This window comes from Cariama cristata, unplaced genomic scaffold, assembly GCF_000690535.1.
Source record: "Cariama cristata isolate BGI_N322 unplaced genomic scaffold, ASM69053v1 scaffold329, whole genome shotgun sequence".
Taxonomy (NCBI): domain Eukaryota; kingdom Metazoa; phylum Chordata; class Aves; order Cariamiformes; family Cariamidae; genus Cariama; species Cariama cristata.
Window position 1 is genome coordinate 68290 of NW_009637247.1, and position 12162 is coordinate 80451.

The window sequence follows — 12162 nt, forward strand, 5'->3', positions numbered from 1 at the left end:
TTCAGAACTCTGCTGAGATGGGTGTTCTGTTAACTTTTAGCAATTTACCTGGTTTTCTGGGGTTGGTTGGGGACAGTTTGTAGAAAGCTGCTAGCTGGATTTACTGTTGTCATGAAATACTACTAAAAGGAAGCATACTGTTCGAGATTTGAAGGAACCACAGAACCAATGTAGACTTATGGAGGTAGGATTAGTTGTATGGGAGAGGGTGAGGAACTTTACCATACAGTAAGAAATGAAAAGGAAAGATTATCGAATTAGTGGCATTTCCATGGTTCTTTAGGAATATAACCAAAAGTAATAAATAGTTTGGCTTTATAAAGAATATTACTTGATAACTGATTATTATTTTCTTATGAGACACAAAAAAATTATTTTAAAATAATAAGAAAGGACAGGTATTTCAGATTAATGAATTAGTTTGGCCATTGAGATTTCATTCTGAATAACATCTGTACAATATTACATCACACGTGAATTTCCTGTCTTGAGTTGTGTAGATCTTTTTTCCAATGCATGTCCATGAATTATTAAATACAGAATAAAAGTCTGTCATTAAAATTGTATTACTGCTTTTCTGCCAAAATGAAAAAGTGTTTTCATTCCTGTGTCTGAAAAACATAATTGGTACCTTGTCTCTGGGCCTCTGAACTCCAAGAAGTTATCAAAATTTTGTATTTGGACTCTTTTTTGAGCAGCTAATACAAAGAGTGAGAAGGTGGGTGAGTAGCTATAGCAAAGAATCTTAATTGAAAATACTTTGGCTCAGGTTCATTCCAAATAATGTCAGGCAACTAAATTAAGAGTCTCCTGACCTGCAATGGATTTTGTCAGTAGAGAGGCCCCTCCTGCTCCCAGTCTTCTCGCAAGGTCAGTTTTTCTGTTGTAGATACAGCCTAAGATGACTAGCAGTCTAACTTTAAGAAAAGAGGTCTTAGTTTCTAATTTCAGCTCTGAAGTTGCGTAGCAAGCTTTTGATCTAGCAGAACTCTTAGTCAGATGCTTAATCTTAATGCTGAAAATATGTCGTATGAGTAGTCCAGTGTTTGCAGTTACTAAAGGTGTTGAACAAAAGCTTTAAATGTCTTAAAGTCTTAGTTTCCATTGCATCTGTAAAATTAGGACAATATCATTGTCCTAAAAATTCCACCCTGCAGAGGTTTTTTTCCTCATCATACTCGTCCAGAGAGGTGAGCTGAACTTTGCATGAACTTAGCCAACTTCAAAATTCACTTTACAAAACGTCATACTTCTGAATGTTAAATGCCTTGAAACATTTCTTTTTCAAGTACTGTAGACCTCATGCAGAAAAAAAAAAAAGTATCTTGACTTTGGTATTTTTCATTTTATATTGCATTCTCCACCTTTAGAAACACAGTACCATTTTCGTTCCCATCAGCGTTTGAGGGTGGTTGTGTTCTGCAAGCTTTCCCCGTGTTTCCCAATAGAAGGTTTCTGCTGCTGACTCTAAAAAGAGCTGCTTGGCAGACACTTTCAGCTGTAACGCCGGCCCAACAGGGCATTCCATCTTCATCTCCTCCCTTTCGGCTGGCAGGTGGCTTTGACTTTCTGCGGGAATACCAGTCGTCTCCGATGCCAGACTCCGGCTTGAGCTCCAGCTCCACCTCCTCCAGTATCAGTCTGGGAGGCAGCAGTGGAAATCTCCCACAGATTACACAAGAGGTTGAGGACATGGACACCGCTGCTGAAACAGATGAGAAAGCAAACAAATTAATTGAGTTTCTGACAACCAGGTAATGGAGATAAGCAGAGGATACGTTCGTACTTGAAACGCATACTTTCATATCTTCTCTAAAATTATCTATAGCAACTTAAAAGACTCAAAGGAAAATGACCGAGCTTTTATAGTAATTACAGACTCCCATTCCTCTTTTATTGATACTTAGAGAAGTAGGTAGGTACTTAAAAGCACTACAGTGTCAGGAACAACAGAAGAAATCTTGCCTGACAAGAATAAAATGTTTAATTGACTGACAGTATTATGTTCAACAGTGAACTAATGGAAGAAGACAGTTTTATTATTATAATACCAGATAAGAAGTGTGCAGGGCATAGTGAAAGGCCATGATGAAACTAATATTAACTGCCGACTACAGCCAGCAGATCCCAGACGCAATGTTAAATTAAAAAACAGGGATTTGTTTATACTGCTCTCTAAATGGTGTAACTTGTATTTTAAAAAAGAGGTTTTGTAAAATACAGCATGGGAATATTTATTTACTTGTATTTTGCTCATAAAATTCTGTTTAGTTGTATGTTTTCCAAGCTGTGGCCGTGGAAATATCCAATTGCCTTTACAGTTTATATATTTTAACTGACTACATTTATTTCAGATAACTCAAAGAACTTTGTTATGTATTTCTTTAAGGGCGTTTGGTCCACTTTGGTGCCATGAAGATATCACACCCAAAAATCAGAACACCAAGAGTGCTGAGCAGCTTACTAATTTTCTGCGTCATGTTGTATCTGTATTTAAAGATTCCAAGTCAGGTAGCAAATTTTTTTCCTTTCATGACTAATAGAATATTCCCTCGAGGTCGCACTGAATGCTTATCCTGTGACTTAGTAGATCTGCTTACGCAGAAGTGCGACATATTGTATGTCTTAACAAGGATGTATGACATATGAAAGAATTGCTTTAAAAAAGTCATGTTAGATTGGACTGTGGCTGAATGTTAAATCGAACATTTCTTCAAAGCTGATGGTAGAAAGCCTTTTGATTGATTCTACCAGATGAAAGTTCCTCTGTGTCCTGTTGGTAAAACACATGACAGTTACTAAGTAAATGTACTTTGTTAAATTTCTTCTGGCAATAAAAGTTTAGTTTTAATTTATTATATTTTAGAGCTCAGGAAATGTACTGATTGTATTTTGAAAACCACCACAGTCACTAATTAAGTATCTTCCAAGATCAGAGCAGAATGCAGCATCAGTATTTATATTTACGATCTTATCCAAAGCCTTCTGAAGCTAATAGAAAGAGTCCTAATTCAGCCTGGCTTTAGGTTTGGGAGTGTTCAGAAGTTACTGTGTTGCTGCCACCAAGAATAGTGGATGGCTTGAAAGTTTGTCCAGGAATTGTAAAAAAAATTAAATCAGATTAAAAATTTCAGGTTTTTGCTGACAAAGATTTTCAGACTGGGAATTTTCATTTTGCAGCTTATTTTCTTACATTCTGTGTGAAATAAAGGTAAACAGTGGGAAATTCTCCCAAACACAGACATTTCTGCATCTCCATTTCTCACAGGGTTTGCAGGATACACTACAGTGCATATCCTCCCCACGGACTTGGCTCAGCCTGTTTATGACCCACAGTAATGTCTGTCATTTAAAAAAAAAAAAAAAGTAACACGCTTTTTTTTGCTTAGGTTTTCATTTGGAGCAGCACCTGAGTGAAGTTGCTTTACAAACAGCTCTTTCAAGCTCTTCAAGACATTACGCGGGTCGCTCTTTCCAGATATTCAGGGCCCTAAAGCAGCCCCTTTCTGCACATGCGTTGTCTGACCTCCTGTCAAGATTGGTGGAAGTTATTGGAGAGCATGGAGATGAGATTCAGGTATGCATGTGTACATAATGCTTCTTAGTACTGTTGATTTAATGTATACTTAATTTAAAATTACCATTTTAACAAGATGTTTTGGAGTCAAGTGATGCAAAGTAGAATGTGGCCCTAGAAAAGGTTACCTCTGAGTTTACTGAATCCATATGTACCTTGTCAAAACCTTCATCAAGCTGTTACAAACTTATATCACTCTAAAGAAAACAACCAGAAAACATCTAGTAAATGTCACTCAAAATGAAATCTTTATGATGACCATTTTTTCCCTTTTCACATCATTAATTTGTGCTTAAGGAACCTATCCTATCTGCTAATGTAATCTGACAACGTGAAGTAGACACTACTTCATTTCTCAAGTGTTAACATCTTTTGGAATAAAGAAATCCACAAATACAAAATACAAAACTTACATTGACCCAATTTGATCCAGTCCTGTCTTAGTGAACTATGATGTTCCCTTGGTTTAGCTAAACAGACTGAAATTTTACAATTAGAGACTATTTATTGCAAGATTCAAGACTCAAGAAAGAGAACTGCTAGCTCTTAATAAGAAATAGACTGACATCACCTCCATATTTTACTTAGGTAATGAAACTGCCACAAGATGACAGCAATATTCTGTCACAACTGTTTGTGCAGAATTTAAATCAGTGACCTGCAAGTCAGAGGGTCTGTATGCTGTTTCCAATCCCCTGATGAGATATGTGCCCTTCTTGCATGCTTTCATAGATCATTCAGAGGCAGAAAATAAAACATATTTGTAGTGACATTTTAATGTTCAGGGCAGTGGCACTGCTGTGAATGTTGTTCTTTTTTCAGGAGAAATTATAGGTTTTCGGTAGGTGCCTATTCCTTTTATGAAATGAAGATTTTTAAATGTTCCCTATTTTGAATGTCTTTGTTGAAATGGTTAACCTCCTGCATTGACAGGGGTATGTAATGGAGGCACTACTTACTTTGGAAGCTGCTGTGGATAATCTGTCTGACTGTTTGAAGAACAGTGATCTTTTGACGGTGTTATCACGGTAAGAGCATGTTCTCCTAACTGTATCTCTTTTTTTCAGTGTCTCATGATATTAAGTGTGCAGTTCTGCAGTCTGACAACACAAAATAATTTTGATAAGACTGAACTCATTTGTAACCTTCAGAGAACTGTTATTAAGAGCACATCTCAGCCAAATTTTGCAATAGTTGAAATAACATTGATACAACTAATGGAACTTTACAATGCATTGTAAATTCTGCCTTGCTGCCACTTGGCTATAACTTCCTTTAGCATCCTTTAAAAACATTGTATTTTTTGCACCTCTGTACCATATACTAGAAAACGTATCTAGGAAGAAACACATTTTTTGTAATATTGGTTTCATACAACCTGTCATTCTCTGATGAAGTATTCCCCAAGAAGTAAATGGTCATGGTTTATTCTACTCAATACAACTAGGGAGAATTTTATCCCATGTGTACATAATCCATAGATTTTGCCAGACATGTAGACCATCTTTGTGAAACCCTTGGCCTTAAACTAGACCTTTGTACATGGGGGGAAATTGCAGGCTCCTTCTGTAACACAGCTATTGACAGTACTGAGGGAGATTAAGGTCTATCTGACTCCTAGTAGCAATGACAGAATAGGGAGCATTTTTGAAAAATGTCCAGAAGATACCACGCTTTACATGCAGAACAAAAATACAAGGGCTATCATTTCTGAAGGTGGTAGGCTGGGTGCTGTGTATTCTACTGCAATGGCAGAACACAAGTACTGACTTGTGACAGAGCAGAAGTGGAGAAATACAGCTTCTGCTTCCTAAACTAAGCTATTTACCTTTCTTTAGTGCACATTTCAGGAAAGCGAAAGATGGAACAGAAAATAAGAAACACTTCAGAAAGCAGTGGGATGCAATATTCTTTACCCCGACACTATTGATTCCGTAAGATCCTCTTCAAATGTGATAGACAGTAGGGACTCATAGTATATGAGGTAGGAACGAGACCAGAGAGTCAGGAATTAGCTGTTCTCCAGGACAAACCCCTTGCATATATCAAGACGGCATGTTCATCTGTACAGATAACTGATAAGGATTGTCTGGATCGTCCCATGATAGTCCATGAGGAGGCATCAGTCACTGAAATTGAATCACCTCTGTTTTCGGTAACCCATCTTGAAGAGATCCTAGGATACAGGCAGGGGAGGATGCAACGACAACAAGGTTTCTGAAGGACCTGTACCAGCAAGAACTTAGGTAGCCACATGACAGGTTTCTTGAGGATAAAGTGACATCTTTGTGGTTTTGCTTAAGATGCCCTGGTTTTTCTGCCCACAGTTCTCACATTAGCCAGTAAGCCATTGTGCATTTTGCCTGCCAGCTGTGCCAAGTTCGGGGTTTGCTCCATTGATGAGGGCATTTTAAAGACCAAAATTATTTTCAGTTCTACCACTGCCCCATTATATGGGTATTTCCACAAGTCACTTCACAGCTCTGTGTTTCTTATCCCCATGTCCTTCTTACCTACCTAGACTGTAGACTATCCTGCTCTGGTTTGGTGCAGTGCCACCTGAATCTCACTTCAGTCATGTCTGTGGGCACTTCTGGAAAAAAAAAACAAAACAGACTGCAATAGATAGTTTGGTGTTTTACTTTTCCTATTTAAAAATTTATTTACAGTTTGATAAATACCTAACTTGCATCCAGTATGTACAGGTTTCAAGCTGTGCATTCTCGCATTGCAATGTATGTTACATATTTTGGTTTCAGCTCATCTTCGCCAGATTTAACATCAAGCACCAAACTGACGGCAAACCGGAAGAGCACAGGACAGCTGAACGTCAACCCTGCAAGTGGTAACACGGCCACCGCTGAACGAAGCAGGCACCAGAGGAGCTTCTCTGTACCCAAAAAGTTTGGAGATGTGGACAAGTCCTCGGACCCACCACGCAGTGCCACACTAGACAGAATTCAGGCATGCACCCAACAAGGCCTGTCCTCCAAAACAAGAAGTTCATCTTCTCTAAAGGACAGTCTCACTGACCCATCCCATATTAACAATCCAACCAACCTACTGGCCACCATCTTCTGGGTTGCTGTGGCTTTGATGGAATCAGATTTTGAGTTCGAGTATCTAATGGCATTACGGTTACTGAATAAACTTCTGGCTCATTTGCCACTAGATAAAGCTGAAAACCGGGAGAAGTTGGAGAAGTTGCAAGGGCAGCTGAAGTGGGCAGACTTCTCAGGGCTTCAGCAGCTACTCCTGAAAGGATTCACCTCCCTTACTACCACTGACCTCACACTGCAGCTCTTTAGTTTGCTGACACCAGTGTCTCGAATATCCATGGTGGATTCCTCTCAAGCTATAGGTAAAACCAGTCTACTTTCCGCTCTTTCACTTTTCGTGCTTTGACATTTGATGACAGACCTCATTAGGCTACTTACGTGCCAAAAATGGCACTTTTCTTTCTCTTCTAATATTGCATAATGCACTTTTGCTTTGAGCTGGGTGGGCTTTTTGGAAATTTTACAGCAATATAACATGTTTCTGAAAAGCGAATCTGTTGCACAATAAGGTTTTGGAGGAGAGCGGTCGTGTGTTATTTAACATTTCATTTCTAGGGCTTAGCAGTATATGAAGTTTCTGAGTGCTGACAAAGTAAACATATGTAAGGAGATACTGTCAAATTTTCTAGAGCCTCTTTTGGCCAGTTTTTCCACTGAATTATTTTCAGAATATTTCAAATTACTTGATTTTAAATTAGTGCTTCATGGGATTTTTCCCTAGAAATATAAATATTGAAAGCTTTTTAGATAAACTTTTAGATGACCACTTTTTTAGATAAACTGCAATAGCACATTAGTGAGTGAGGAGAGAGGCCTGGATTATAAGTCTATAAGGTAACATTTTGAAATTCCCAATTATTTAGCTGAGGTTGTGACCACTTCTTAATTATATTTCTTTAAGCGAGTTTCTGTATTGTTCCAGATTTTTACTACTCTGTTTCAGTCAGAAACACAGATATTAAGACCACTGTGCAGGCTTCAGAACTAAGTCATAACAAGCTTAGACAGAGAGTGAGGGGATGAATGCCATGGCCAGCCTGCCCATCTCTAGGCACCTGTGTGGTGCCTGTGTCCCAGACTTCGGTTCCACAATTCACACGTGGGCTGGGACGGTACCATCTGGAGGTATCTTTTCTTTTCCCTGAGGATAGAGGAGGCCTAGGGAAATTACCCTCCTAACTTAGGCAACTTGTTTAATTGTGTAGAATGAGAGGGAATGAGTGGCTAGAAAGTTATTTTCATAGATCAGATTCTTTCATTTCAAAAAACAGATTGTGTCCAGATACAATTTCTTGAGCTCTGAGCTCTGAGCTCCCACCTGAACAAAAGAGCAGCGTTTGTTATAGCTCCCCGTTACAGTCGCTGCCTGTGGTTCATCAACTACCTCGAGCTATGAGTTCGTGCAGAAGAGCTTCAAAAACCCCCATTTGAGTAGTTACATCAGAATTTTGATTCCTTATTATTAATAATTTGAACAGTATAAAACAATGGGAGCTGTGCCTAGCAGCCTGACCAAAACAGTTGTTCATTTATCAATACTCACTGAATTTCTTTTTGTGTTTTAGCAGCAGTAATGAAAATGCCACCAGTTAAGACTGTCAATAAGCCAGTTAAGTGGAAAAGACAAACATACTCTCTAACAGGAATAAAATACATACTTTTGTGAGATATTTCATCCTGTAAAGAAATACCTGTTTGTGCAGTGGTGTTTGCAGAAGTAGGTTCATGCTGTATAACAGTACTGTTGCCTAAATGATATACTGGATTTTCAAATTAAGGCCCCTTTAAGACCAATGTGGCATGGCCACTGGTGTGAACAACTTGAGAGAGTCTGGGTGAGTTTATAACTAATGTAATAGTGAAACCATGACCTCCCACGAGACACCAGCTTAAAGATCACTGTGGCTCTTGCTGACCAAAATATACATTTTATTCTGTATTTTCCTGTTCTAGGATTTCCACTGAATGTTTTGTGTCTCCTGCCCCATTTAATTCAGCATTTTGACAGCCCAAACCAGTTTTGTAAAGATATAGCCGAAAGGATTGCTCAGGTATCAAAGTTATTGACTGTTTTGTACATCCTCAAATCCTGTAAATGCAGCTGCCTTTTTCTTAATGTGTTTTGACATTTGTATTTAATTAGGTTTGTTTGGAGGAGAAGAACCCCAAACTCTCAAATCTTGCGCATGTCATGACCCTTTATAAAACACACAGCTATACAAGGGACTGTGCTACCTGGGTAAATGTGGTTTGCCGTTACCTTCATGAAGCATTTGCTGATATTACTTTGAGTATGGTTACGTATTTGGCTGAGGTAAGTTTTCAAAAACTTTTTACTGTTTCAATTCTTCTGTTGCCTAACAACCCAAAGAGCTGAAGTCTGCCTGCAGATTACTGAGGGCTCTCTGTAGCTGTTACATATAATTAAGAATAAAAAGCAGAAATTAGCAGAAAGAAAGGGAGTTACTATGAGAAAGCAACATTGAACACTAAAACAAAAGCTAGCAAAGGTCTGCAGGGCTGATACGTCTTAAAGCAACATCACTTATCAGCTGGTCAGATTTTCCACGGTGAAAAAGATAGAAACTGGACATTTATTTAGATCCCACTGAAGAAAATAAGAGAAGGACTAATTACAGAAAGGAGTTAGCAGCATACGTAAGATATCATCTGCTATATAAGGATCTGGTTCTTGATACAAATTTGTGTGCATTCCTCTACCACTGAATGGGATCATCTTGCTGCCTCGTTTTTTCCCCTGTGCTCATTGCTTACTCCTAACATTTCTCATGCGTGGAGTATAGAGCTGATGCAGTGTTGTTACTGGGGATCCAAGGCTCAGTTCTGCCCTTTAGCTTAAGGCCGCTTAATGTTCTGCCTCCTATCTCCGAGCAGTATCGGGACACTATATTCTTGTGAAGTTCTCAGATCTATCCCTTCCCTTCCCTGCTGTAGTGAGATGCTTTCAGTCTCCCCTCTCATCCAGGGAGAAGACAGTTCTGTATCCATTATATAAATTCACTAGCTTCTTTAGAGCATCTTTGGTTTTTGGAGCAGATTTCATTCTCCTCTCTGCCAAAGGATCTACAAAAACTCCGCAGGCATCTGATACTGGCTAGCCACAGATTTTCAAGAGCCTGAGAGGCCAGGCTGTGCTCCCACACTTGCTCAGGACTTCAGAGCAAACTTGGCCCTGCTACCTCAAGCTGCAATTCCTCACCTTGTTTGCACATGAAGGCTCTAAGTAAACAATCATGTCAGATCTTAAGTGACGGTGAAAGCCATGACTCTCCTGTAGGAGGCTTAAACAGGACCTTGAGGGTTTTCAGTCTGTTTTCAAACTGAAAGACTCTGAAGAACTATCAGCTCTTCAAACACGACTCTGAATCCTCCAGAGTCAAGTGTCTCCTTCACAGCAGAAACTTGGATTCTTAATAAACATTGCTGTAAAATTTCAGATTTAAGCTCTTTCTCCTTTGCTTTCCCAGCCGTAGGAAATTGTTTGCCCCTCTCTTTTCCCTTCAGTGCTCTACATACAGTGAGTGGTGCCGCAGCACCTCCACAAAGGCCATTGCACGTGATCTCGCTCCCCTCAAAACAGGTTTAGACGTGCATCTGGAGACTCCTTCTTTGCACTCCCCCCTTGCTGTAGGTTGGCACCACGCTACTATATTAACAGCAAGTCAGGCAGGTTTTTGACCGTAATTAGGGCGCATTCCTCACATAGCACTGTCATCGCAGGATGACAGAGTAGTAAGCACAACTTCCCTTCTCTGTATTTACATTGACTGCAGCTCTGTTGAGTCATGTCTGGGGAATATTTGTATGGGCATAGGGTCTGGAGGAGGAGCAAGAGACAAGAAACCATCTTGTTCAGCCTGCTAGGGCCATTAAGTGGCCATGAAAAAGATTCAGAATATGTTTGCCCTTTTCTTCTTAGTTAATCCCCAGACCAGGATAAACAATGTGCGCCTGTCTCCTATAAACCAACTGTGGGATATAGCATCAGTAGGTAAAGCCAAATGGGTTAACAGCCCCACTGGGCAATCCGCAGTTGAATGTTGTAGCCATTGATTACAGAGCCTCCGGCTTTAACAATCCTGGCTCAGTCCCCAGTGCTTGGGCCTGAGGCAAACTGTGAGACTTGCGGTGCTTAGGAATAACAAAGGAAATCTCTGCTGCAACAGTCACCTCTCCAAACACACAGACGGACCTTCAGAAAGGGACTTTCTACCACAAGTTAAGACTACGAGAACAAGTGCTCTTGGCAGAAGGTAAAAGCTTCAATTATTGCCATTCAGACAAAAATTTGCATTTAACCTATTTGATGGCAGGTAATTGCTTGTCAGCTAGGGGTATGATCCTGGCATAAACTGAGACATTTCAACTCTGTTCTTATCCAAACCTTACAGTGACAAGCAGTGCTCCTTACTGAGTTTTGCATATTACAGCTACAGACATGAAAAATGATCATTTCTTCTAGAGAAACACTTGGGGATCTCAGTCTACAGGCGAGGAAAAATCACTGTTTAATAGTGCAGTAGAACTTTGAAGCTCCGCTGCCAAAATCAGCATACAAACACATGACTGAAAGCGTACTTTGATTTTATGTTAGATTTTTGCATATTAATTTTTAAAAATCAACCTTGTACCACGAGAACACAATCATTCTAGGAGCGTATCTGAATTGACACGGGTCACATGTTAAACTAGTGATTCTTTAAGTCCAGGGTCATGCTTGGACTTGAATAATTAATGCTATTAATACAGAAGAAGGGACAACAAACCACACAGTGCATGGTAATGTGCCCATGGTAGATGTTTCCTCCTTCTCCCTGTTAGAGGATTGCTTGTGACAGAACCATGAGCATTCATGACCTGTTCAAAAACTAGAGAATAAAGCATCTGTATTGCAATGGGAAGCACGTCTTAGATCAGGCATTATCCCACTAATGGCTTATCTATCAGACATGGCTTGTGAAATGCCTTCTTTGTTTCCTCAGTGGACACAGAAAACGTTCGACTGACCAACATAGCCCAAGAGGTGAGGATCTCTTCTCACCTGCTGCCAGATTCAGAGGGGCCAAAGCTGTCTCCTGCGGTAGCATCCCAGCCACCGCATCAACCAGGAGCAGCCAGCCCAGGCAGCCCTTGAAGGAGCAGGCTCTGCTCTCCTAGGCCTAGCTTAGTTGCTGCTTCAGGAAGGGGACAACTGTTGCTAACGGAGCGTGGATGCCTAAACCCAGATAAGACCTGGATAGTTACTGCACAATAACAAGAGAGGAATCCACAATTCTTCAAAACAGTTCATATGGATCAGAGTCAAAAAAAAAAAAACCACAAACAAAAAAACCCCAAAACCAAACCTGTTATGATTTCTTCTTACAAATACAGTGAAAACTCTTTTTTCTGGAACTCACTGATCCAAATGATGTGTTACCAGAACTCCATCTTGCTCCTATTTTTGTTACTTCTGGCAGCAAAAGAATTCCTATTGTGCTAAATGCATTTTAAAGTTGCTGTTCT

At 39.8% G+C, this 12162-nt stretch overlaps 1 protein-coding gene across 1 annotated transcript in view; it reads left to right on the plus strand.

Annotated features, from left to right (window-relative positions):
* The window catches only part of FRY (furry homolog (Drosophila)), a gene marked incomplete at its 5' end in the record, with an annotated part of 116254 nt that overhangs the window by 65131 nt on the left and 38961 nt on the right, over nucleotides 1-12162 (plus strand). Inside the window, 7 exons of the mRNA XM_009708215.1 lie at nucleotides 1556-1754; nucleotides 2390-2511; nucleotides 3390-3577; nucleotides 4511-4605; nucleotides 6337-6938; nucleotides 8590-8687; nucleotides 8780-8950. Of these exons, the coding sequence (XP_009706517.1) occupies nucleotides 1556-1754; nucleotides 2390-2511; nucleotides 3390-3577; nucleotides 4511-4605; nucleotides 6337-6938; nucleotides 8590-8687; nucleotides 8780-8950 (1475 nt within the window). The remainder of the gene's footprint in view (nucleotides 1-1555; nucleotides 1755-2389; nucleotides 2512-3389; nucleotides 3578-4510; nucleotides 4606-6336; nucleotides 6939-8589; nucleotides 8688-8779; nucleotides 8951-12162) is intronic.